Source organism: Amblyomma maculatum, chromosome 1 (genome assembly GCF_055883805.1).
Source record: "Amblyomma maculatum isolate TAMU_Amacu chromosome 1, ASM5588380v1, whole genome shotgun sequence".
Lineage (NCBI taxonomy): Eukaryota > Metazoa > Arthropoda > Arachnida > Ixodida > Ixodidae > Amblyomma > Amblyomma maculatum.
In genome coordinates this window covers 383,009,098-383,033,687 of record NC_139344.1, presented here as the reverse complement: position 1 = coordinate 383,033,687, position 24,590 = coordinate 383,009,098, and the positions used below count along the sequence as shown (strand labels likewise).

General features: G+C 45.6%; 1 protein-coding gene across 1 annotated transcript in view; it reads right to left on the bottom strand.

The window, feature by feature from the left end:
• jeb (low-density lipoprotein receptor domain-containing jelly belly protein) overlaps positions 1-24,590 on the bottom strand; it is a 157,112-nt gene that overhangs the window by 12,955 nt on the left and 119,567 nt on the right. The window contains exon 2 of the mRNA XM_084587268.1: positions 12,590-12,750. Within this exon, the coding sequence (XP_084443394.1) occupies positions 12,590-12,750 (161 nt within the window). The remainder of the gene's footprint in view (positions 1-12,589; positions 12,751-24,590) is intronic.

Below are 24,590 nucleotides of genomic sequence, written 5' to 3'. Positions count from 1 at the left end.
TCATTGTTCAGACCAGCTTTTACACGAATGTTTAAATGTACTATGATCTATGTTAATAGCTTACGGTGACTATTATTCTCTTACCCGTGTAGCACTTCCCTTTTTCATAGCAGGCCTTAAGTTACGAAGCTAATCCTCAGATCTTACTAGTGCGAAGTGATCTTAGGACCAGTGGGCACTGCACAATGATGAAATTGAATTTATGTTGACCATTTCTTTTTGTGCTATCCTCCTAGCTGCACTTAAAGGAACGCAAGGACGTCACACGAGTAGCTGTGCAAGCAATAAGGAAAAAAAGAAGGAAAGTAGATTTATGTGCTCATATCGGCTACATATAAAACAGGTAAATTAATTGAACTCAGTAGAAATCATATACTCAGCCGAGGCCAGTAATTTGAGCATCGCATTCAAACGTCAAGAAACAACAAAAAAAGCTGTGTTTTTCACTGGTGTTACTGTTTTAACTGCAGGCACACAGCCGAAGAAAAGCAAACAACCCAGAAAGGTTTCTATTTCGAGACGAGTTTTCGAAACGTTTCTTTCGCATTTCGCTGCATTAACGTGCTGAAAGAAAAGATCCGGCCCATAGCCTGTGCGCATTAAGAAAAAGATGAATCAGGCACAAAAATAACCACACTTTTTTAAAATATACTTTCGGGACTAAGTTTTGCATCAGCTGTAAAGTATGGAGTATTGTAGGAGCGTTCCATTCCGGTTAAAACCCGACTTAAATGCAGAGAAACTGGATTTCTGTGCATAAAATTGGGGGAAGCAATTAAGCTCTGCGCTCGAGGGTATGACACGGCAACATCAAAGGCTCCAGTTGACTGCTCCGCTTGCGGATGCCCGTTCGATTACATGCAAGTTCGGTGTTCACTTAATGATTCCTTCCCTAATTTGGGCTTCTATTTTCTCGCACATACTCATTAGCATCCCATTGTAAGATACCCCATTATGTGAAAGAGCAATCGACATAGATATAAATCATTCCTTTAACGAATCCGTACGGATACGCCTCTGTTGTCTAGGGGTAGCCAGATCCACGTATTTCTCAAAGGAATAAATGACACTGCTCGGTCTAGTCACGTACCAACTATAACCTGACAGAGGAGTGCCTGTGATTTTTTTTCCCCTTACAATGGCGAAACTTGGTTTTCTCGAGAAGGGTGTCTTTAACGCTGTCACTTTAAAACGCGTTGTCAATTAGGCATAGTTCTGTAGTGCATAAGACTGGTTTGGTTTGGTTTGTGGTATTTAAAGTCCAAAAGTGACTCAGGCTATGAGAGACGCCGTAGTGGAGAACTCCGAAATTTCGACCACCTGGGGCTCTTTAACGTGCACTGATATCGCACAGCACACGGGCGCCTTGCCTTTCGCCTCCACCGAAAAGCGGCCGCCGAGGCCGGGATTCCATCCCGCGTCCTTGGGAACAGTAGTCGAGCGCCGTAACCACTGCGCCATCCCGGTGGGGCGAGTGCACAAAACTGAAGGTACCGCCCGTAGTTTAGCGGATACATTGAGCTTATTGGTCAGTGGCGTTTGCTGTAAAACCTGATAGTTTTAAGCCTCCTTTAACTTTTACTAACTAGGATTCGTCGCATTTGAGGACGAGCTACCTGAGTGCGTTTTAGATGCGACAGGTGGACATAAGGTTTCAGAGCAGAGGGTGTGAAAACAGGTTGAGTGTCCGCAGGGTGCCTTTAGTCAACCCTGTGGATTCTGGGCGCCCTTGCGCAACGCTTTGCAGCATCATTATCCAATTGTTTGCTTTGTTCCAAGCTTTTGAATGCCATTATGACAGTGATGCGCAGCTTCGTTGGCTGTTTATTTCTGACCATGTGTAACGTCTCCGCCTTTTAAAGTATGTCGCCACTCTTCTATGTGTGGCGGTGCTGTTGTCTGGAAGAATATTTTTCCATTCATTCTGTCGACGTCACAATCCCGTGAATCCTCCTTCACCGAAATGTATTTGTGTCCTCGTTGCCAGCAGCTTCATAGGCTAGTCGTTATAGACGTCATCACCATCATCACTCGCTCGACTCGAGCACCTCCCCATCAGCTTCAAGTAAGCCGTCAGCAATGTGTAACAGTGACCAGAAGTAGCCTTCATTGCTGAGGGGGCTCATCATTCCAGAGGTTTTGCTATTTCGAATATTTCTCTCTTTCTCTCTGCGTAGCCGGTTACTCACTTGGCATGATTCATCTACCGGAAGTGGCACTCAGGGGAACAGGAAATGGCGTCACGGCGCCCCGAGGCGCGCACGAACTTTCTCTCATTGTGGCAGCAGTAACCGGGTCTCGCTGGTCAGAGAAAGCAGCGCTCTCTGAGACGCCTCCGCATTCTTGCCGGTGGCCGGGGCAGAGAAGAAAGCGAAAGGAGTCACCCTTTCTTTTTCTTCAGACCTCCCTTCAGTTGCTGCGAGCCGGGATTTGCGGTGATTGATGGCTCGGATTTCCGCAGATATTCTTGCGCGGCCCACCAACGCCGGCCTGCTGCCGTTGCTGACGGCTGAGCTGACGAGCACGGCGTGATGACGCGTCCCTTTCGTCATTTTGCACCCTCTACAGTCGCGTCGAGGTCTTGGTAGCCGGCGGATTATTAGCCCTTGCACAAGTTTGCCACTGCAGTGGCCGCTGTAGGCGTCGTCACCGGGCTGCGCCTTTGTTCGTGGACGCTTTGAGACCAAGCGACATGGTCTGAAAACCTGTCTTCTCCGCCGGTTGCCTCTTTTCGTCTTTCTTCTGTCAAGAACCCCTAGCCCGTTATACTATGTGGCACGGGCAGAGGCTCTTTATTTTTCTTTCCTTTTCATGCCTCAACATAATATATGTCAAGAACCCCTGTCGAAGCGCTGTAAGGCTCTTTCTTGTGTGGCTTTGAAAAGAACAAACATGGAACCTTGCTTAACAAATGGTGGGTCTGTAAGTTTGTTGACAGGTTGCTTTGAGAGACAGATAGTGCGAATAATATTCGAAAGAGGAGCGCTTCGCGTCATTGTTCCATGGTTGGAGGAGGACCGGAGTTCCTAGGCCTGCCTGTGTGTCTGATTGTTGTAATTTAGAAAAAACATAAATCTACTGACAGCACCTGGCGCATTCTTTGGGTCACCTTTTTAAAACTAAGCTCTAAATACGCTGCTGTTCTAACGCCATAGCGCCAAGGATGCCGGGTCGCCGAAAAGTTGGCATCAGCTCCGTTGGTCGTGAGCAAAACATCTTGATTTGCCGGAAATGTTGACGAAACACGGCATGAGCGTGCTTGGATGCTTCATGCTCTCCACAGCACTCACATTAAACATGACGCCAGGCATAGAAAATGTATTCAGGGCATGACTCGTTAGCCAGATAAAGGCGAGCGAGCATTACCGAGCAGCTCATAACGCGAATAAAAATTTTCAAGAATTTTCGTTTTTAAAGTGCGAAGTGGAAGCGGAAGTTATACTGTATTACTGCACGCTAATTTAAACGTGTGTATTTTTTGCCAGAGACCATTATTATTTCATACCCTCAACGCGGAGCCTATATAACTGCCCACCCATTTTTTTTTTTGTAGTAAATATACATAATATACATTATGTTATAAGAACCTTGTTCCACATTATAAAGCTATGGCGTTAACTGCGAAAATTTTTACGAATCGTACGTTTAAAAAAACAATGATGCTTGCTAGTGTTCAAATATTCGTTTTATTTTAAAGGACATCTCATTATTAGCTCTATTTAAGAAAAACTGAGTACTCTTTGGTATGTGTGCAAATACCTCCGGCGTGAAAGGAAATAACCTGATTTCCTAAAGAGACGATTGCTTTCGTTGTGTTTCTGTGCTAAAGTTGAAGATGATTTTCCGACAGTATAGGTCAGATGGAAAGCTAGTTATAAAAGGAAACATTGGGCTTATCAAACCTAATATTATGAATGACATAACTCGCTAGCCGAATGTCTTAGACATAATTCTGGGCAAGAGAATTGTATCTGTACACCCTGCCGTGCCCCTAGGGCCCTTCGCTAGGCGACATTACCGTTTTTCTGCAAGTGCCACCATGAAATGAGGTGTCCAGGGCTCTTACAAAAATTCGTCACGATTAAATCGAAAAGGCAGACAGGTAGGGCGGTGGGGTGGTGACGGGGTGGGAAAGGTGCGGGTGGAAGGTGCGGGTGGAGTTGTGCTAGCGATTCTCGACACCGGGCGAAAGAAAGGCGAAGCCTCGGGACATGCGAATTAAAATGAATGAGGGAATAAGGGGCGTCGAACGAGCGAGGAGTAAAGTCGTTGAATGAAGGCGATGTGCGCTTTACGAGCGTGGCTCGAGGCATAAAAGGGAAGGCAACTGGAAAGGAGGAAGCTGGCGTAATACAACTACCAGTTGAGCCGAGCCTTCTATACGAAACTCGAGGCGTGCGCTGAGGACAGTGGGAGGTGGGTGTGTTTGGGAGTATAAGGGAAAAGGGGTAGCGCAAAGTGGTCCGACTGACCAAGACGACGTGGGAGAAGCCGCTCCTGGTTTTACGCCGGAGCCTACTCGTCGCGCGCATGGTCTGGCAGTTCTTAAATGCCGTCCCAGCTCGCTCGTGTTCTCCCCAGCGACGCAAAGTGCTCCTCGGATAGGGGGAACTTCTGTCGCGGAAGCGATTCGCTGAGCGGCTGTTCCTTAATTGATGCTTGCGCCTTGCCGCCTTGCTTCCCTCTTCACCTCAACCTCGTCTGGAGCTTTGCCAACCGAAGATCCGGCCCTTGTTTGAAGTCGCCGCTCACCGTACTAAACACGCAAAGGTCACGGACGTGGCCGATTTAGGACAAAGATCTACTCGAGAAAAGGGGCTAGCAGTAGGACGTGAGAATAACGAGGAGTTCTGTAGAACGCGGGCTGTAATTTATGCATTTCGAAAAAAAGTAAAAAAAAAAGACATTAAGTACAAATGACCTGCAATAGTTGGCGTGATCACTGCATTTTTATTAAGCACTGTCTCGTATAGAAGAAAAATTTCAGCACTAATTTGAATATCCTCACTCCCCTGTTTTGCTTTCTTCCTGTCGCCCTTGAATATTGCACTGATTTTTGCGCCAGCTAATTACCTCAAGCACGAAAACCTTCGGGGAGTTCAAATTACCGACCCACTTTATATGAATCACGCGTGACATTTTTGTCGGACTGCAAAAGCTAATTTAAAGTTTTATTTCCTTGGGAACCTCTCACATTTATTTTGCGGAAATAAATGCCAGGTGCTTCCAGAAGCGCACGGAAAATTTTGACGTCTCTTTGTTTCTCTTCCTTATTTCTGTCGCTTTTTTCCAATCTGCGAGACAAGATTGGCTTGGACCACAGCAGTCCTAACAAGCGAAAAGAAGTGCCACTAGCTTTTCCCCTGGGCGAAGAGAGTTGAATTCGATAAACTTTCTTGAATGGCGGAATGCACCTATTATGCCTGGGACCCAGCTTCAGCGGCCCGGTGGTAATACGAAGGTGACTCGCTAATCAACTTATCGCAGTTTTCCGGCTCTTAACGGGACTTATAATCCGATACTCTGAATCGGCAAAAAGAAATAAAGAAGAAAAAAAAGCGCTGAAACTAGCGATAACCCCTTTAGAACTTATTATACCTCCCCTTCGTCTCTGCTGCGCGTGCCTTAAACGTGACACGTAAATGCGGCTATGGCTCTACGTTCACGGAGAAGGGGTGAGCCCATACAAGCTCGGCGCACGCCTGTCGGGCACGCGTCGCGACTGCCGACGCAAACTCTCCCTCGGTGCCGACCCAACCACGATGCTCTGCCGAATCGAGCGTGGGCCGTCGCCAAAACGGCTCCTTAAGCCTCGAGGAAATCCGACGAAAATCTCCCTGCGGGCCTGATGCAGCCTCCGTCGCGCCAAGGTGTGCGGGTCTCCTGCAGGGCCAACCATCGGCTGGGCGTAATTGACAGGCAAACACAGCCTCACCGTGCCGCGGCACATATTACTCGCGCTGCGAAGGCGGTGGCGGCGGCGCCGGGCTTGGCGCTGTTATTGGCTCGCACTATAGCGCGCGCCAAGACTCGCTAAAGCTTCCTCCACAACCCAAGACCGTGCAGTCGTTCGGCGCAACCTTAGCCGGGGGAGGAAGCCGAAGACATGGAGAGGGGGTTGCGGAGTGCATCGCGGGGTTCTTTCGATCAATAGGTTCACCAAGAAACGACTATATCGTGCTGGCAACTACCGTGTTCTCGCTTGTCTCGCTGGAGTTCCTGTTTTCCTTAACGAGTGCGCGCTGCGCTGGCCTTTGGCTGGGCCTCTTCCCCCCCCCCCCCCCCCCCTCTCCGCTCTTCAATGCGCCTGGTCGAGTTGCCGTTCCTACTAACCGTTCTCCTGTGGTGGCAAGGAAGTCCCCCTGGATTTTTGGGGGGAAGTAGGGAGGAGGGAGCGCAGGAGGGTTATCTTGCCGACGATAGGTCAAGGCTAAGTCGGCTGCTTTTCCGCCTCAGTTAACAGCGCTTTTTTCGCGCCCCCAGGTCGTGGGACACCTCTGCGGGTACAATAATTAGCGTCTCGCGGCAGAACCGAGTTTCGTAATACGTCGGCGCTTGTGCTGCCTCCTAGTAAGCAATGTGAAATTGAATTAAGGATAATTAGGAAGCTCCAAATAAGTCGATGCAGAGTATATACTTTTGTTTTCGCAGAGGAAGAACATTAAATAGACGAAGGCGCCTAGTTACAACAGACTCAGTGACAAAATTTTTATATTTTAGGACACTGGCTCTCAGTGATGATGTATGCTATTAGTGTGAAATACATTGCTTCTCTGCGGTGCTACGGATAATCTCAAGCTGTTTCGTGAGCCTACTCGCACTTTGGTTTTTAAATAACATTTAGATTTTACAGCATATAGGTGACTTGTTCGTTGCAATACTTTGCACTTACCCAATATATCTACATAGGTGCAGAAACGCGACCTGGAGCAAGAAAAACACAACACAAAAGGCACGACGAACAAGTTTCGTCTTTGTTTTCTGGCGCTAGTTTTCAGCTTGTACTCCTGCGGCGATGTGATATCAAACAAGTAGTATGGATCAGCCTTTTTTTCTGGAACATAGTGTTCCATCAGTTGTATATCGTTAGGCTTTGGTAGCTGCCCTTTCTTAATCTTTGCTTGCCGTGCTTCACAATGGGCTGCAGTATATGGAATTTTTTTTTTGAAAGTGAAAGTGAAAGATTATTAAATGGAACATATTTACAAAGTGCATAAAAATACAGACGGGGGTCCCATAGTCAAAAGACTGCACCGGGACCCTCGATAGATAACTACAACAAAATAATAACTGCGAATTGAAATGAAAGTGAAATGACAGACGCTCTACGCACAGTTCATACTTATAGTTACCGCGAAAAGGCCCCTTCGTCGCTATCACAATAAAGAGAAAAAAAATCCTGTGAGCCTCAGCTTTTTTTTAGGGAGAAAAAAAAATATCACGATACTAAAATTTTACTCCATTCTCTTCACTTTATTTTCCCGCCAAAATACAGCACACGCACGCAATCTTATACTGACCGCGTTTGCTTTAACAGAATAATCACACGTGGTCAGCATTCCAAAATGGCTCCAGATGAAATTCGGATGAACAGCATTCTTGAATGGCGCAATGTTAACGATGTGGGTTTTGATGACGAGTGTTTTTCGCGTTTATGTCGGTTCCGTGACATGCTTCTAACATGCTCAGTAACATGCTTTTCTGGCCGCCAGCTAATATTACAAACAGCGCACTAGACAAAAATTTATTTCATTTTTTTCTTTAAAAGGGCACAAAAGTGAGTTTTTAAGCTCAAGCGCCAGGAGACCTCGTGGTCATTGTCTGCATTGGGGGACTTCGTTACTGGACAAAGTCGAATGAACGATGAGAATCAGACTTCAAGATCGAAAAAAAGTTTACATGATCACCTTTAGGAATCTAACGCGCAGCAGAAAGTTTACCCTTAGAGATTCACGCAAGGAAACTGGTCTGGGCCTCATAGAAATTTGCTGGCGAAAACAGCCGCTGGTGGCAACGCGCGTGTTGCATTTTTTAGAGTCCCTTCTAGCTTTCCAAACTCAGTTTCCAGGGTATATAACTTCTCTTAGAAGGCACTAACCTTTAGACATAGGTCAACTTAATCGTCCCTAAAAAAAATTAGTTTGTCAAAGTCTTTCTCCACTGCACCTCTCCCCCCCTCCCCCCTCCCCCCCCCCCCCATTCCCCATCCATCCCATCTTTTTCCTCTTGTACGCAGCCATTCAGTGCTGAATATTGTGTTACATTACGCGACTGATCCCGGGGAGTTTTTACCCTAAGTATGATCTAGCGATAACGTTTTTACACATCGTGTTACCCTTGCATCCCCCTCCTTCTCCTCCGGCTCCGCATCTCATCTGCTTCTAGACGCGCTGGCATTCGCGCAAACGTCGAGAAAGCGGTGCGTGTCCTCGCAAAGGCGGCCGACATGGGCCAATAAGCGATGCAGATAACCGAATCGATCAATCTTTCTCGCCAACGTGCGTCAGCGGGTGACCAGGGGTGCCCCAGGAGGGTTCCAGAATACCGGCCGGTGATCGAACTGCACGGATGCTCGCACGCAGTCCAAAGGGACCGCTGCTCCTAAAGCATGAGGGCATCAAGAGGCCACACGCGAGAGACGCGGTTCTAAGTAGCGACGCCGCTCGCCTGTGGCGCTGCAAGCAGAACTGAGCCTAGGAAGTTCCCGATAAATGCGAGTGCACGCACACAAGTAAGCGCGCACGCTACCGCACACTACCCAGTGCAAGGTATGCAGATAGCACGTTTATTTCCAACAGTCGTATGTATGCAGGGCTTGCCAGTCTGTATACTTTAAGCGCGTAGATTTCAACACACACACACACACACACACACACACACACACACACACACACACACACACACACACACACACACACACACACACACACACACACACACACACACACACACACACACACACACACACACACACACACACACACACACACACACACACACACACACACACACACACACACACACACACACACACACACACACACACACACACACACACACACACACACACACACACACACACACACACACACACACACACACACACACACACACACACACACACACACACGCACGCACGCACGCACGCACGCACGCACGCACGCACACACACACACACACACACACACACACACACACACACACACACACACACACACACACACACACACACACACACACACACACACACACACACACACACACACACACACACACACACACACACACACAGCTCCATGGTTACTCGCGTGTGGCTGTATACGTATTATTGGGAAATTTAGCATAATATGATCATTTATCGCGGAGAGTTACATTTTCTGCCTGCTGGCCTTTGCACTGTCGTCAAGCGTATTGCCGGTGTTCGCAGCGTGCAAGTGTGGAACGGGAAGAACGCTTGGATAGTGCCATCATCGGAACAAACGAACATGGAGTAACCTTTTTGCAGCCCTCTGTATACACTTGCCGAGTAGGCATCTCGAGAACCTTTGAGCGGGGCGGTGTCGTTGCATTTCTAAATGAAGGATTGGTTGTTTCTTGTGACTGCTTCATGATGGACGCAACTGCCCTCTGTATTTTGGAGAGCAGCGGCTCTGGAGGGCGCCATGGGAAGCTAGACAACTACGTAGAAGAGCCATCCCGATTTTGTCCTACTCGGATCAACCCAGCAAAGGCTGGAGGTCACTGAATAGTCCAAGGTATTTCGTTTCTGCCACTTGAAACGGGCATTCGGCAAATAATACACGTAGCCCGGGTTAAAAATTACTCGCATTCGAGTGTTCCATCTCTTTGGCGGGAGTATATGGAAATATTAAAATTGTAATAAAGAGTTTTCTTTATCGTCTTCCTGATCAAACGTCAAGTACGTGTAATCTACTATAAAAAGGGGCCTGTAGTTACGGACGCTTGGGTGTTGTTTCGTTTGAACAAACGTAAAACATATGAACGTACTCTGAATAATGTGGCTGCTATGTACTGGCGTTCTGCGGAATTGGTCTCGACTGAATGTAGAGAAAATGCAGAGCAAAGGACGTCAATCTCAAAGCTTGAGTGCTGGCCGTCACGTAACCAAACGCGATTCAGCGTCGGAGCGCCCGCGCATACCCGTTTTTCGAAAGAAAAAAAAAAAGAACGAACGGAAACAATAAGCGCACAGTGGGGCCGGAGCGGCCTCTCGCACACGCGTCATCCTAGCCTCTGCGTGTCTCGGGACCATTTCTACAGGCATGGACGTGGCGCAGTACATACAGCACTCTATCGATACTCAGCTGTTGTGTGCAGCGTGGTGGTAGTCGCGGTTCATCTAATCAGGAAAGTGAACCACGTCAACTAGTGCAGGCTGATTTTTGGCATCTCACGTTGCTTTCTTTTAGAGCACAGTCATCATGTGGCTGTTGAGCTGCTTCGCCGTTGGTGTCGCTGCCTGTGTAATCGAGAGAAAGAGAGTTTCGAGCAATTTCTCGGCAGAAGAGAAACAAGAACCCCGAGCTCTGTACCACTCTATAGTCGCTCGTTCGTGGCTCTTCTTTCTGTTTTTCTGAGAAATTGTCATTTGCTCGTGAGAAAAATAAAGTGCTTTGTATCTCTACATACATAAATACATACATTCCTTGAATTCTTTGTCTCAATATCTCTAAAAAAAAACAAACAAAAAAAAAGAACTCCTAAATAGCTGCCCTCAAATTTCAACGCAGATATTTCAGCGGGTTGGTGTGGATACACAGATGACATGAGAGCCCTAACACGGACAAAGAGATAATAACAGGACACTACAAGCGCTTCCTGGAGTTAAAAAGAAGTTGAAGTGAGCGCTTGTTATGTCTTTATATTCTCTCTGTTTCCGTGTTTACGCGCTCGTGTTAGCTGCGCACTGAAATTTACCGTAGGGAGTATCGTAATCGTCCGTAGTTTTTTTTTTTTTTTTTTTCTCACAGAAACTCAAGTAAACTCGTGAAATTATTCTAACTACGTGCTTTATAGAAATCCTCACTAACAGAGATCTGATATGTTATGCCAGGAAGCACTGAGCACCTCGGTTATCATCTTTGTCAGTCTCTGGGTCAGCATAACAGCAATCGTTTTTTGTCGTATGAGTTCACTATAGGTACTTGTTCTGGAGCTCGAATGCTGCAGGATAGCGATTACAAAGCACTGTCAGAAAAATCGTCTGTCCGAAAAAAAAAAAAAAAGACTTCCTAGTGGTAAAAATTATCGCGAGAGAGAAAAAGTATTCAATCTTCCGCGCGACTAGCTTTCGCTGTAGTGCACCGAATTAGGCAGGGCGCGGATATCCTGCCTCCGCACTGGAAGAGCCAGGCGCACAGTCTCGTTCGGTCTCAGGCCCATCTTTGCTGCCGGGCCTAAACGGCGCTCCGGCCTTGACGTCAGGCGGGACACTCTGGAAGAATTGTGGCATGCTTTGTTCTTGCTTTTCCATCTTTTTCACTGCTTTCTTTGAAAAGTGTTCTGTCTTGAACCGTCTACTGGCGGCCGAAGCACTCCGCCGAGCTCACGTTCGGGATATAAGATTGCCAATGCGTTCTCGTGATATTGCTATTCTTTTGTCTTGGAAAAGACGTAAACACACTGGGGAGCCTGAAGGCAGCTGGCGAGCACACGTCTGTGTGGCTGTTTGTTTTTTGATTCAGATGGAGGTGACGGGAGGGAGCGTGTTTCACGCACCAGGTCAGATGTCACTGAAATAGGATGCCCCGTGAACTGGGTTCTATTCTTGGAAGCTGTTATTAGATGTAGAGGCCCACTCAAAAAGAAAGAAAAGAAACGTGTGGAACGGAACATCCCAAGAGTGGTTCCGATCAGTGATTACACAAAGGGGGGCAAGATGGAATGCCCTACTCTGTGCCTTGTATGACATGAACCTCGTCCTTTTGCTGGGAACAATAATGTGAACTGTTTTGATGGATATACCGCTCTCACTCACTCACTCACTCACTCACTCACTCACTCACTCACTCACTCACTCACTCACTCACTCACTCACTCACTCACTCACTCACTCACTCACTCACTCACTCACTCACTCACTCACTCACTCACTCACTCACTCACTCACTCACTCACTCACTCACCAATCAATCAATCAATCAATCAATCAATCAATCAATCAATCAATCAATCAATCAATCAATCAATCAATCAATCAATCAGTCAGTCAGTCAGTCAGTCAGTCAGTCAGTCAGTCAGTCAGTCAGTCAGTCACTCAGTCAGTCAGTCAGTCACTCAGTCAGTCAGTCAGTCAGTCAGTCAGTCAGTCAGTCAGTCAGTCAGTCAGTCAGTCGCTCCTCTGAAATCAATGCAATAACGCTTTTTAAATCAATAACAGCATCGCGAGCCTGAGAAATTCACCTGTGGTGTTTACTTTCCGACCGGATTCCTGAAACAATTTGTAAAAAATTAACGCAAGAGAGCGTTCAACACATTATATTCGTGCAAGCACAGGCGTGGGAAGTCGCTGTAAGCCCATGCCCTCGTTGCTCGGCAGCGATTGCTGGTTCCTGTTTGTGGTACTTACCGTCTTGTAGAACATGCAGGACATCCGGTCCTCGTCCTCGCCCTGCGGGCAGTCTATGAATCCATCGCACAGGACGTGGTCGTCGATGCACCGGTACCGTCCCATCCGGTCCGGAGATGGACACGCGAACCGCTCCATTCCGTCCTCCGCGCTGGGACACTCTGCACAGGAAACGAGATGCGGGGAATCGTCACTTCCGGCGGCGCAGGGGCGTCGCTCTTGCTACTGCTTGTCTCCTCAGTGATCTCGAATCTCGTGTCTATGCTCGACATGAGATCGCAACGCAAAGATTGTCGGCAGTGGGCCGATAGAAACCAGCAGTCGTACGAGCTTTAGGTCGGTGCGTATAGAATGCATCAAAGCGAATGGGCATCTTTTTGAAACTACAAGTCGTAGGAAAATTGGGAAGACATTTTGGGGTTTAAAGATGCAAAAAACAGAATTTCTGGTTCTATACTGTGTTTTTACGCCACGTCGCTTGTTGCAAGGATCGGGAATAATGCATCAATCATGAGGCCCAGATGCTTTAGCGAATTTCGTAATATATATTCTTCTTGCGAAACTCGAGACGCAGTAGTGCTGCTGAAAGTTATTTCTTTCAAACAGCAGTGTGATAAATAAAAAAGTTACCTGTCCATCGAACGCCGCATACCTGAAAGCATTTGTCCGAATGCATAATAATAAGCAGAGAAGAAATCAATATATCAGCAAAATGAGGTTAATGTGCGTATGAGCTTCAACTATCTCATGATGAGCAAATACCACATTAACTAGTGAGTACGTTACGCTTACTTAGTTTTACATGCTTCCTTTGATGCTTTTCTGCGCACAGAGCGTGGTCGTCGCTGGGTGTTCCTTGAAGAACATTGGCTATGTAACTCAAGCAAATACTTTTTGCGTGATGGCTTCATATTTCTGTAGTGCGCATGATAAAAATTTATTTTAGGAAATAATAATTTTTCCTGCAGAAAAACGGTAGAAGTTTCACGAGGAATCTATTAGAAATTATGGCGCCAGCAGCTATAGGATTTCATATTAAAGCGAATGAGGCTGAAATATCATCTATTCCCGCTCCCGTAATCAAACATTAGAATTGCGAAAACAGCAACCAAATTTGCGAGGCGGTAAAGTATCATTGTTCTTATCTTTTAGGAAATGCAATGCCATTTTCCTAATAGATTCCTTTTTATGGGCTTGTCAGCCTCGTTTTAAATTTAAGCCCGTTTCGATACAGCGATATCACATTTCTCCTATTATTCTTGCTTATACCCTTAATCGAGATTTCGTGTTTCTGAGTCGTGTTCAGGATTCGTAATTGTAGGTGGATGATTACAGGGTATCATTTTGCTTTCGTGCACTCCCCAACAGAAACTGACGAAACATTAGAGCAGACATCGGAGAGGCGACGTTTCATGACACGCATCGAAGGTCATGACAATGATCAGAGCTGAATGCCCGGAAAACGCTACGCCTCGGTGCACAACACTGATGAAGCCCCGCTGTTGTAAGCGTTAACAGCAACGCCCCCATCCGCGTCTTCTTCGGCCGTCAGAGCACCTGGCGTCTTCCATCAGCGCCCGCGAAGCAGCCGCACTGCGGCCAGCCGCGGTGCTAAGGAGAATAATAATGGAATATAAAGAGGAACGGTGGTTCTAAAATGAATAATGAGGCCACGTCGTGCTCCAAGAAAGCCCGCAGAACTCCGCTCATTTGCTACTGAGGTGGCTCGGCCAACCAGGTGTTTTCTTTTTCGGTGTCTTTCGCTTCTTCATTACCTCTTTATTTGTTCCCTCGTTTCTCAATGCTTGGCTAGCCGGTGGACAGGTATCGTTCCGTGCTTCATCTTCTTTTACTGGGGCTACCCTTCCCCTTCTTCTTTACTTTCCCCCTTTCATTCTAACGCCGGCGCTCATGAATAATTCTCGGCGTGTCGAAAATCAGCTCGCCCGCGGGGCCAGGTGCGGAACACACATAACGCACGGCTTCGGAAACAGTGGCCAAAGTGAAGATAGTGGCTATAAAAGGAAGGGCGAAAATACGATGTATATCGAAATGGAAGGAGCAGAAGGACGCGTCGATAAATGGACGTGGTAGTATCCTACCTACTTTGGGCTTACTTCCGTATATAGCTTTATTGTTAACATTTTTCTGACTGCATCTTTTTTACGAAAGAGCCCAGAAACGATTCAGACTGTTTTTTTTTTTTCTTCTAGCGAATAAAAAGTTACGAGACTAGTGAGGAGGCTGGAAATTTCGAAATCCCCTGTCCTTGGGTCTCGCTACTTATTATGGCTTGAAGGGGGGCTGAACACGTATGAAAGTTTGATCACTATTCTGGCTATTGAGATGAAGAAATGAATAGCTTTCTCTCGCGAAAATCGATGGGACAAGCTAGTCGACAAAAAGAAAAGCCGAATAGGTGGTCTGTGACAGCCACTTGTTTATCAAAAACGAAAGGAAGAAGAAAAGGTGTTTTTTTTTTGTTTTTTTTTAAACGAGGGTAACAAACAGGTCCCCTAGGTAAGATACAAGAACAGTGTACTACAAGCTCAATTACGATGTGCACTTGTTAGCGCAAATTGTTTTTTTTTTTATTTGCATCTCTGCTTAGCGCTAAGCAAGAAATTTCATAAAGTTAGATCTAGGTTAGATGCTTAATCCTCCTTTAGTCTTGATAACCTGCTAACAGTTTTTTCTTATTCGAGTATTAACCTAGGGAGCTGTTTGCCGCTCGTGTGTTCTAGTTTATGCGAACGGCTTCGGCATAATTTTTTCCCTTTGTTCTCGAAAGAAATTACTTTGCGCGCAGCTTTTTCTTTATTTTTATTTTTTTTTTTTTTTTTGGTAGTCTCGTCACTGCACGACAAGAGGTGCTTTAGATAGATTAGGCTACTGAAAAGAGGGGACAAGAGTACGTGGGTCTAAGTCATCAAGACCGCTCATTCTTTTCGGAGCGTTTCGTTTCTATACGAGCAAACAAGTAAGACCTCTTTACTTGGGCAAAGTGTGTAAAATAGTTATCTCGAGAAATGCAAGGAGAGGAGCGTGAAATTTGGTTCGGTTTGGTTTATGAGGTTTAACGCCCCAAAGCGACTCATGCTATGAGAGACGCCACAGAACTTGGCTGTTATAACGCCGGAGGTCTGAAACCTATGCAGGATGTCACAGTTTCCTCCTTAGAGAAGCAGCTGGAGCGTATGCGCTGTGAAACAGGCTCGCGTAAACTTATTCGATAACGAAATACAACTATAAAAAGTGAATGCGTGAGGATTAACGTCACCACTTCCTCGCACGAGGGGGGGAGCAGCTTGATTATCAGCACCAGCGCAGGTCAGCCGCTGGAACGTCTCAGGTATTCACTACCCACGGGACACCAAATACTCCCGGCATCCCATTTACCAGACATCAGTAACCTTTTACAAACTGTGTCTATCCCCAGCAACCTGCAGCGTGCGTACCAAACCGAAGGAAAGAAAGCCTCAGCCAAGGCACAGGATCGTATCGACAGCCAATTTCCATAATTCCCTTACATTCACGCGGGTCATTACACCGACAGAAAAGCTGCCACTATTAGCATACTTGACCAAATGCTTGATCCGATCCGGACCACATCAGTGAAAACAGACAAAGCTACCCTCAGAATAAAGGAAGCAGACATAACGCTAGCCATCATCTCTAGACCACCGATTACCACTATACACGTCATCACATAGCACCAGGCAGTTCTATCTGTAAACAAGTCTGCTCCAGCATCAACACTTCAGCAGGCAAATCTATCGACCTGAAGAAAGAACTGTATCTGTAATGATTCCTGAAGGAATAGTTCCTTCCTCTTTCTTCCCACTTGGAAGGAGACAAATTAGGTGATAGGTAAATCAGGTTGAAGTTATATAACTACAGAAGCTTGAAGTTTTTACCAGGTTATATATAGGGAAACACATTATATATTTATGTAGGCTGGTAAGAAGAGCGCAAAACCGAGGAAATTAACCACCTGGTTATAGCATTCCCGCCTTCGTTCTTGTGTACTTTCTTCCGCGCAGAGAACGAAAGAGGCAAACGAAATTGTCGCTATGTGCTCTTAGACTGGTTGTGCAACTTTGCAATCGTTGGCGAGCTGCATGCTGACAAAAGCTTCTTGTACGCAGCTGTTTGCCAAATGTGTTGAATATGTTGGGCGATGGATGTAGCAGATTCATACCCGCTCGATGCAGGCTGTATATCAAGATTGAAGCTTGTGAGTGGGCGGCAGGGGGTGAGCTTATGTAGACTACCGACGGCTGGCTCTTTAAAGAATAACAAAAACCCAGAAAAGAGGTGGTAGACGCCGGTTTCTGATTAGAAACAAAGTGCACAGAGGATAGCAACAGCTCAACTTTCACATAGCGCGCACCGAGCAATCAGTAAGAGTGTTCTTTGTATTTTTATGCTTCCTTAGTGTGTCCCTCAATCCGCGCCACGACATCGTGGGCGTTATGGGAAAGGTGGGGGGTAGTGTAAGGGGAGGGGGGGGGGGGGGGGGGGGGGGACTAGAGCATCCGCCGTTTCGCCATCGCCGGCAGGCTTCTGTGTACTTTTATCGCCAGATGTGCCAATGTCGTCCCACAGCTTGCCGCTTTTTCTCTTCCCGGCACCTCCTTCTCTGCACCTCGGCTTGGAGATACATATATTCCCACGCTAAGGGGCGGAAGAGTAAACCGACTCCATTTGCTTCACTCAGAAAAAGCGAAAACAAAATTCCATACGAATTTCACTAGAGTTTGCAGATATATATGGCGAAGGATGAAGAGAAAAGGCCGAAAGCAACAGCCTCCTTCGTCTGAGCCAGCATTTCGCTCGTCTTCCCACGCCAGGGCCTGTGCCGCGAATGAAGGCGATGGAGGTGCGCGCGAGCCGCCGGAGATGAAAGCCTCTCGCGCGCTGATAGGTAACACGTATCGGCGGCTGGTGACTAGCTTCGCCATTCGCTCTTGGCGCACTGCTACTGAAGTAGCGGCCGGTCCTATAGGGCTGCACAAGTAGAGTCGAGGAAGGTGAACGCATGGCTTGCCATGCGTGCGTCACGCACAAGTCGTTAACGAACCGATTACCGGCGACAGCAGAAGTGGATCGCCCTCAAAAGGTTCCCGTATAATCTGCGCTCTCTCTCTCTCTCCAGGCTGCTTTAAATCGATGCGAAAGTAGCTTGATTCCATGGCCATATAAGCGTGCCGCAAGGGTGGTCCGCTATCCGAGGATGATCACTTAGGTCCTCTGACGCCACTTGGCTCGCGCCGGTGCCGTTTGTAGGGTGCTCTTTTATTGTGTCTGGTGTTGCTGAAGAATGTGAATGGCGATGAAGTATCTCTTACCTTGTTCTTTCAAACAGCCGTTGTACTTTATGGGACTGAAGAATTAGAACTGTCTGCCTGCACTGAGCGCGAGTAACATTGTGAACGTGCTGCACGAAAGATTCTTTAAACTTTTTGCAGGGGAAGATCTCATACAAGATGATTGGCCATGCAACTATTTATTACACTATATAATCTACAGCGTCAGAAGTAAAGCCTTAATAATACTTAGTGATTAGCTGCCTCCTACCGTGGTGGGAATATATTTATTTAAAAGACACCAATCTAAATTAAACTCAATTCAATTCAATTGCTGATTGCCGCGTCTTCTTATTCATTTTGTACTCGTAGTCGAACAAACGCAATGTCCCTCAAGCTTGAATAAAAATGCACAGCTGTATGTAAGCTGGAGCTTACTTTCACATATCGTGGGTTGAGTTCGCGAATAGGGTTCACGATGAAAGCTCGCCGTGATTGGCAAGTTTACTGATACCCAAATGGCAGCTTCCTTCGTGAATGGTTGCGTAAAGTTCGAAGCCAATTACGAGCCGTGCTTAGGTGTGTACGCCTTGCTAATGCTAATCGTGAACACCTTGCTAATGGTTAACACTCTCAAGGTTCGTATACAGACAACATTAATACCCAAGAAAGTAGCAGGTGGGAGAGCGGCCGATGTAGCTCAGTTGGAAGAACACCGGACGCAATATTCGGAGGTCGTGGGTTCGGTCTCCACCATCAGCACGTTGTTTTTCCTTCTACTTTGTGTTTATCTTTCCCCTAGACAGATTACATTACTAATTTATGTGATTACCGAAGTAAAAATTAAAAAAATACATAAAGTACAACCCCCAATGCTTTCCTTGGCCTCGCCGATTGTTGGCTTCTTTCCTTTATACATACATACATATACATATATATATATATATATATATATATATATATATACATATAATGTTTTATAATATAATTTTTTTTAGTAAGAGCAAAAGTACAAATAGAGTGGAGAACCAGTTGTCTCCCCCTTCGCCGCGACCTACCGGGTTTAGCTAAACCCCAGCTAATTGTGTTATTGATCTCTGGAGACATGAGATGTTTGCTGCATTCTTTCGCTCTAACACATCTTTCTCATGTCTGATAATTATATGCACTAGTGTCCTTTTCCTGTCGTTCCTCATATTTCAAGAAAGGCACGTTCTGTTTGGTAACTTATTTTCACTGACCGTAGTCATATGCAATGCTAGAGCTCGTATAGCAATGTCGATGATATCGCAACCATCTAACGCAGACCTGTGGTTTGGGCATTTGCATCTAACGGAACAGATCCACCTTGCGATCAGAATGAAACAATTTAAGCTGCAATATTGCACTTATCACTCAAAACTTACTAAGGTTTTGCTACAACATTCTCAACTCTGTAGCACAGTACATCCGGCAAGTCAATCTAACTATATAGTGAAATTAACTTCGAGCGTAGTTAGCTGTTCTTGTATAGATGTACTTATTTGTTAGGTATTGCTAGCGTGGACCTGCAGCGTAGCCACGCCTAATTATAAAACGTTAGTTCATATTTTGCGCGCATTTCCAAGAATCGATATGAGTTGAAGCCAGCAGTTAGACCTTTTCAGCAGCGCCTTTTTCCCATTTCACTGAAATAAGAATGGCTTTCTGATTGTGGATCTCTACGTATCTACACCCTTGTGCTGGAAATAAACCAAAGCATCAGTTCCTATATTTAACGGGAAATCGCACTGGAAAAACGAACGGCTACACGTGTCTTTTAGTTGCGCAAGACAGGGCTGCATGTCTAATGAAAAGCTGATATTACGGCCGCATACCCCAGCACTACTCTGTTAAAATATTCATTGCCTGATATGGGGCTGTCTTCGTTCCCAGGCGATTTTTGAATGCCCGCTAGAGTCGTTCGCTGCACTTACATTGTTTGTAAGATATTCGTTATTACCTTTGAAGATGTACAAAATGACCTTCTATAGTCAGCATGCGATACGTAGATTCGAAGGTAACTACGTTTTCAATCTTCCTTGCGAAAAGGAAAATGTTTTGTTCATGCTGCGAAAATAGCGTTCGTGCGCCATCTCCTGTCGAAAACATGCCGATGAATTGAAGTTTATGTACCAGGCGTGGGCGGGTGCTCTAAGCATTGTCGAAACTGTACTTGTAGACGTCTAATGGGGTGCGTTCTTTATGAAAGCAGGTGCCAGGTTTCTAAGCTACTGAAACGGAGCGGTTCAAAAAAAGCCCCATATGTGCATGCCCTTGTGGTAGTCTACTTCGTTGTTCTATATTGGGGAAGAATATTATTGGGAAGCATAGGACGGCAGCAAAAGCTGAGCATAGAATACACATATAGATTTGTCAGATCAGTCAGATCATAGTGTTGAGTTGCGAATTCACAGTAAAACAGCCGTCAGGGTGCAGAACGCCGACAGATTTGTAATTTTTTGAACTGGTGGTAACGCGTAAATATGAAATCATTGAATTTTACCCCCCGTAAGAGTATTCTTCCTGAGCGAAATACATATTAGCGTTATTGGTCAGATACTAAAGAAGCGAAACTCATCTAGGCGGTTAGATAACCGCCCATCATCATACTAAGCAATTGAGCACCGGCAGACGTTACTGTTATTCATTTCTTTTTTTAGTTAATACCTCAGGCATGTTTGCTTTTGTTTCTCGCTGTCATTTTAATACGCTCTTAGCAGTTGGAAGGAAACGAGTAGAAACTGACCCTGCAGATATTTTTAGCCAACTGAAGCTGGTTTCACCACTGCCGTGCCTAATGAGCCTTCATCGACCTATAAAGCAAAGCCTAAAAGACTGCAAAAGATGCAAGTTCATATTATTTTTGCTCTTTTTCTCAGAGAGATCGAGTAAAAACAGAGTGGATACTCGCGGTTGTTTTAATATACCAGACATAAATAGCAGAAAAAAAGAATTTCTTGTGGACAAAACTACACCTGCAGCGTTGATGGTTCGTTTCGCCTAATCTTCGTTATTTTTGAAGAACCAGCCAATGAAGCCGCAGCCGCAAGCGTTGCTTAGGATACGAAACAAATGCATCTGAATTATGCCTGATTGGTACTGATCTATCAGATGGCCTCCAAGGCATCGGACAGCTGGCAAACAAGAGCGCGCAAGAACACGAACCAAGAACTTTATTGCCCAGCACATAGAAGAGGAAATACGTACCTTATCCTAATAATCCTTGATTCCTAATTTCCAAGTCGACGGGCTGAAGCAAGACAATGGTGTCCCTTAGAGTGCACCGTCTTTGTCTAATGTAATGAGCCAAAAAATAAGACGGAAGCTTTTTTTTTTTTTTTTTGTAATACCTTTAGCTGTTTTCTGCTTCAGGGGGATGTGCGTGTTAAGAAAGCAAATATATTTGTGCGGTGAGAGGCTACTTATTGTTTTCTTCTGACTTAGTGGTCTGCACCGAAGAGTAGCATTTTAAAACGTAGAAAACAATACGCGAATAAGGAACCGTGCAGGACACTTCTATAAGTGAACCAGCATACCATATTAACATGCCTTTCTGACCCCCTGCCGGCGTGTATCCAGACGAAAGTCGCAAGAAAATAACAAAGGGAGGTCACATAAAATTAGTTGAAAACAAGAGCGTGTCTCTCCTGCTTTATGCGTCGGCTATAGTATCAAAGCCTGGGAAGCAAGGCAGCAGGATGCTGGCCAGAAGGAACTGTTACCAATAGCAATAACATGTCAGCACATATAAAATCGATGAAAAAACCAAAGCAGAGCGAATCATGAATAAACGCACAAACGAACATGGTGTAGAGGGACCTCGTTGCCAGAGCCATCTGTCTCGTACGCGATAAGAGAAAGGGGCGCTAAGGGCAAAAAAACGGAACGAAAGATTACCGAAGAACGCACATAGGCACTGTGGTCAGAAATAGGACCTCACGATGCCAAACTTTCCCTTTTAGAGAACACAGGAACAAGAAACCATTTGTGTCGCAAAACAAAATAGACAGATAAGAGCACGTTTCAAAACCATTCTTCGTGTTCAAAGCACAAAAAAAGTAAAATAAGCCAGGACTCTTGAAAAACGAAACGTCACATCAGGCTTGCATAGAGGGACGCGAAAATTGAAACCATAAACGCTTTTCTTAATGGCAAAATCTGCAGTCAGCTTGGGCGAGGTTGTCTTACCGTGCATAAAAATCTACGATGCGTGAGAACCGGGCACCCGAATCATGCCTCATAACGGAATGTGCAGAGAAGCACGAGACAAGCTTTTATTTCCTTCGTGTTTCGCCCCAGTGCCATATGAAGAGAAAAAAAAAATACATAAAAGAGAACCGCAGGATGGATGAACGGTCCTGTCGGCTGTGCCCAGAGTTCAAAACACTGTTTCAACGAAAGCCATAAACAGCAGCGCCCAGGGGGCCTCTCCCGCGTTTATTTTGGGAACGGTCGCCCCGTAGTGCGTCGGTGTAGTGATGTCCACGTGGTCGTGCGGTTAGAAGAGAACACGTTCGCTTTGCGACTGCGGACGGTGACGGAGGGGGGGGGGGGGGGGAGGAAGCCAAAGAGGTGCATAGGGAGACGTAAGAGAAAATCTGTGGGGAAAGAGGGGCGTACGGCGAGAGAAACACAAGCGAGTGAAAGGGCTTTGGTCTCTGTTTTTGGTGAGTGCGGCTCGACGTGCCGGTCCCGACCGGTCATCTATTACGGGATCGGCGACCGCAAATCACGCAGCGGAACGCAGAAACAAAGACGTGAAAAAAGCGAGGGAAGTGAACAAAATGAGCCCGGGGTCCAGCGTATAGTTAAACCTATGCATGGCGAGTGCCATAAAAGAACAAAGAATGTATTTTTTGCGGTTGTTACTCTTTGAGTTTTCTTGCAACGGTTCAGAAAATACGCAGATTGACGACAAGCAGAAAGACGGTTGGAAGGAACTGTCTGCGTGCACTGATTTTATGTTTTTTGTTTATTCGTTTGTCGCATTATCATGGTTGCATTATTTTGCACGATGGTTGTATAAATTGTACTTATTCAATTTGTGCAATCGTGCAAGAAGAGTAGAACATAAATATTTATTGTAGCCGGCAAGTTCTGTAATTGAAAATGGTTATGTCAGACGTTTTAAAAGTGCCCACAATACACGGCACAGCCTAGGAAGATTATATTTTGGGAATAACACATCTTTAGAATGCTATTGGTTTATTCTGAGAATTGCATACACTTACTATTCCGAAAAATTCGTAAGTGGCTGCGAATTGCACTCAGGTTTCAAAGACTTAACGCACCGTTACTGCCGAATACCGGGAGTCCTAATAAGAAGTGTAAATTTGGCGTCGCCATAAAAAAATGACAGGCTGACTTGAACCTGCAGAGGTAGTACATTGCTCGTCTTTACAGAAAAAAGTATACATGCGTACTAGGTCGGGTTAAGACTTGTCACTTGTGTTAGTATGTAAAGAAATGTACGCGTGTGCCTTCTTTTATATCGTCTCCATTGTGACACATGCACTGCCGGTTATAGTTTACTATAGTCATTATCATGTATCCCGGATGGACTTTGTATACGTATGCAGGCTTTGTAGAAATACCCTCTCACACTTCAAGCCCGTTTTATGCCCTAATGAGCGAATACATGTGGAGATCTTTCTGTTATAGGTACTCCACGTTTATATGATTACAAGAGGAGATAATGTGTCTTGCAACGCTACTGACGCGCTGCCTCATCCTATCTGTATGTAAAGGTTGTTTCATTGCACTGCGTTATATGCTAAGGCAGAGCACGCTTTACAGGATGAAGTAAATGGTGGGTAGTAAGAACTGGCAAGCGTTAACGCAAATACTAAACGGCAATTTGATAAGTAAGCAGAAGAAAAATGACCAATTAATGTAAAGGTACCTCGGAGATCTATCTGTTATAGGTACGCCACGTTTATATGACTACAGGAGGAGATAACGTGTCTTGCAACGCTACTGACGCACTGCCTCATCCTATCTGTATGTAAAGGTTGTTTCTTTGCACTACGTTGTTTGCTAAGGCAGAGCACGCTTTACAGGGTGAAGCAAATGGTGGGTAGTTAGAACTGGTAAGCGTTAATGCAAATACTAAAAGGCCATTTGATAAGTAAGCAGAAGAGAACTGAACGATTAATGTACAGGTACCTCTTCATTGGTCACAAAAGTTGATCAGCTGATAATATATTCATTGCGGAAGGGCAATGAAGGCCTGTTTAAGTACTTTGGTAATTGTGTAGTAAAGAGCAGAAACATGAAAAGGGCAAAATCTCAACACGGTCGCTTCGGAGGGTCGAGAAAGGTTATTCGCACTGACAAAAGCTTAAAAGCGTCCATAAACGCCTTTTTTTTTTCGGTCAAATGAAAAAAAGAGCGCCCCCGCTGCGTTAGTGGAAAGTTTCGTCATCGTAACCTCACTTACGTTGTGTTAAATACCGCTTTCATTCCAGCGTAGATGTGGCGAACATTGTCACATAATGAAACTGCCACGTCGCGATAGTTTGCGCACATAATGTTTGTTTATTAGAACTTTTCTAACGGGCTGGGAAGGCTGTGGCTTTAACCATATGGGCTTAACATCGCCAAATACATCTATCCAATTTACTTTAACGAGAATGGTAAACGATTAATCTCTGTATGAAAATGAGTGGCAT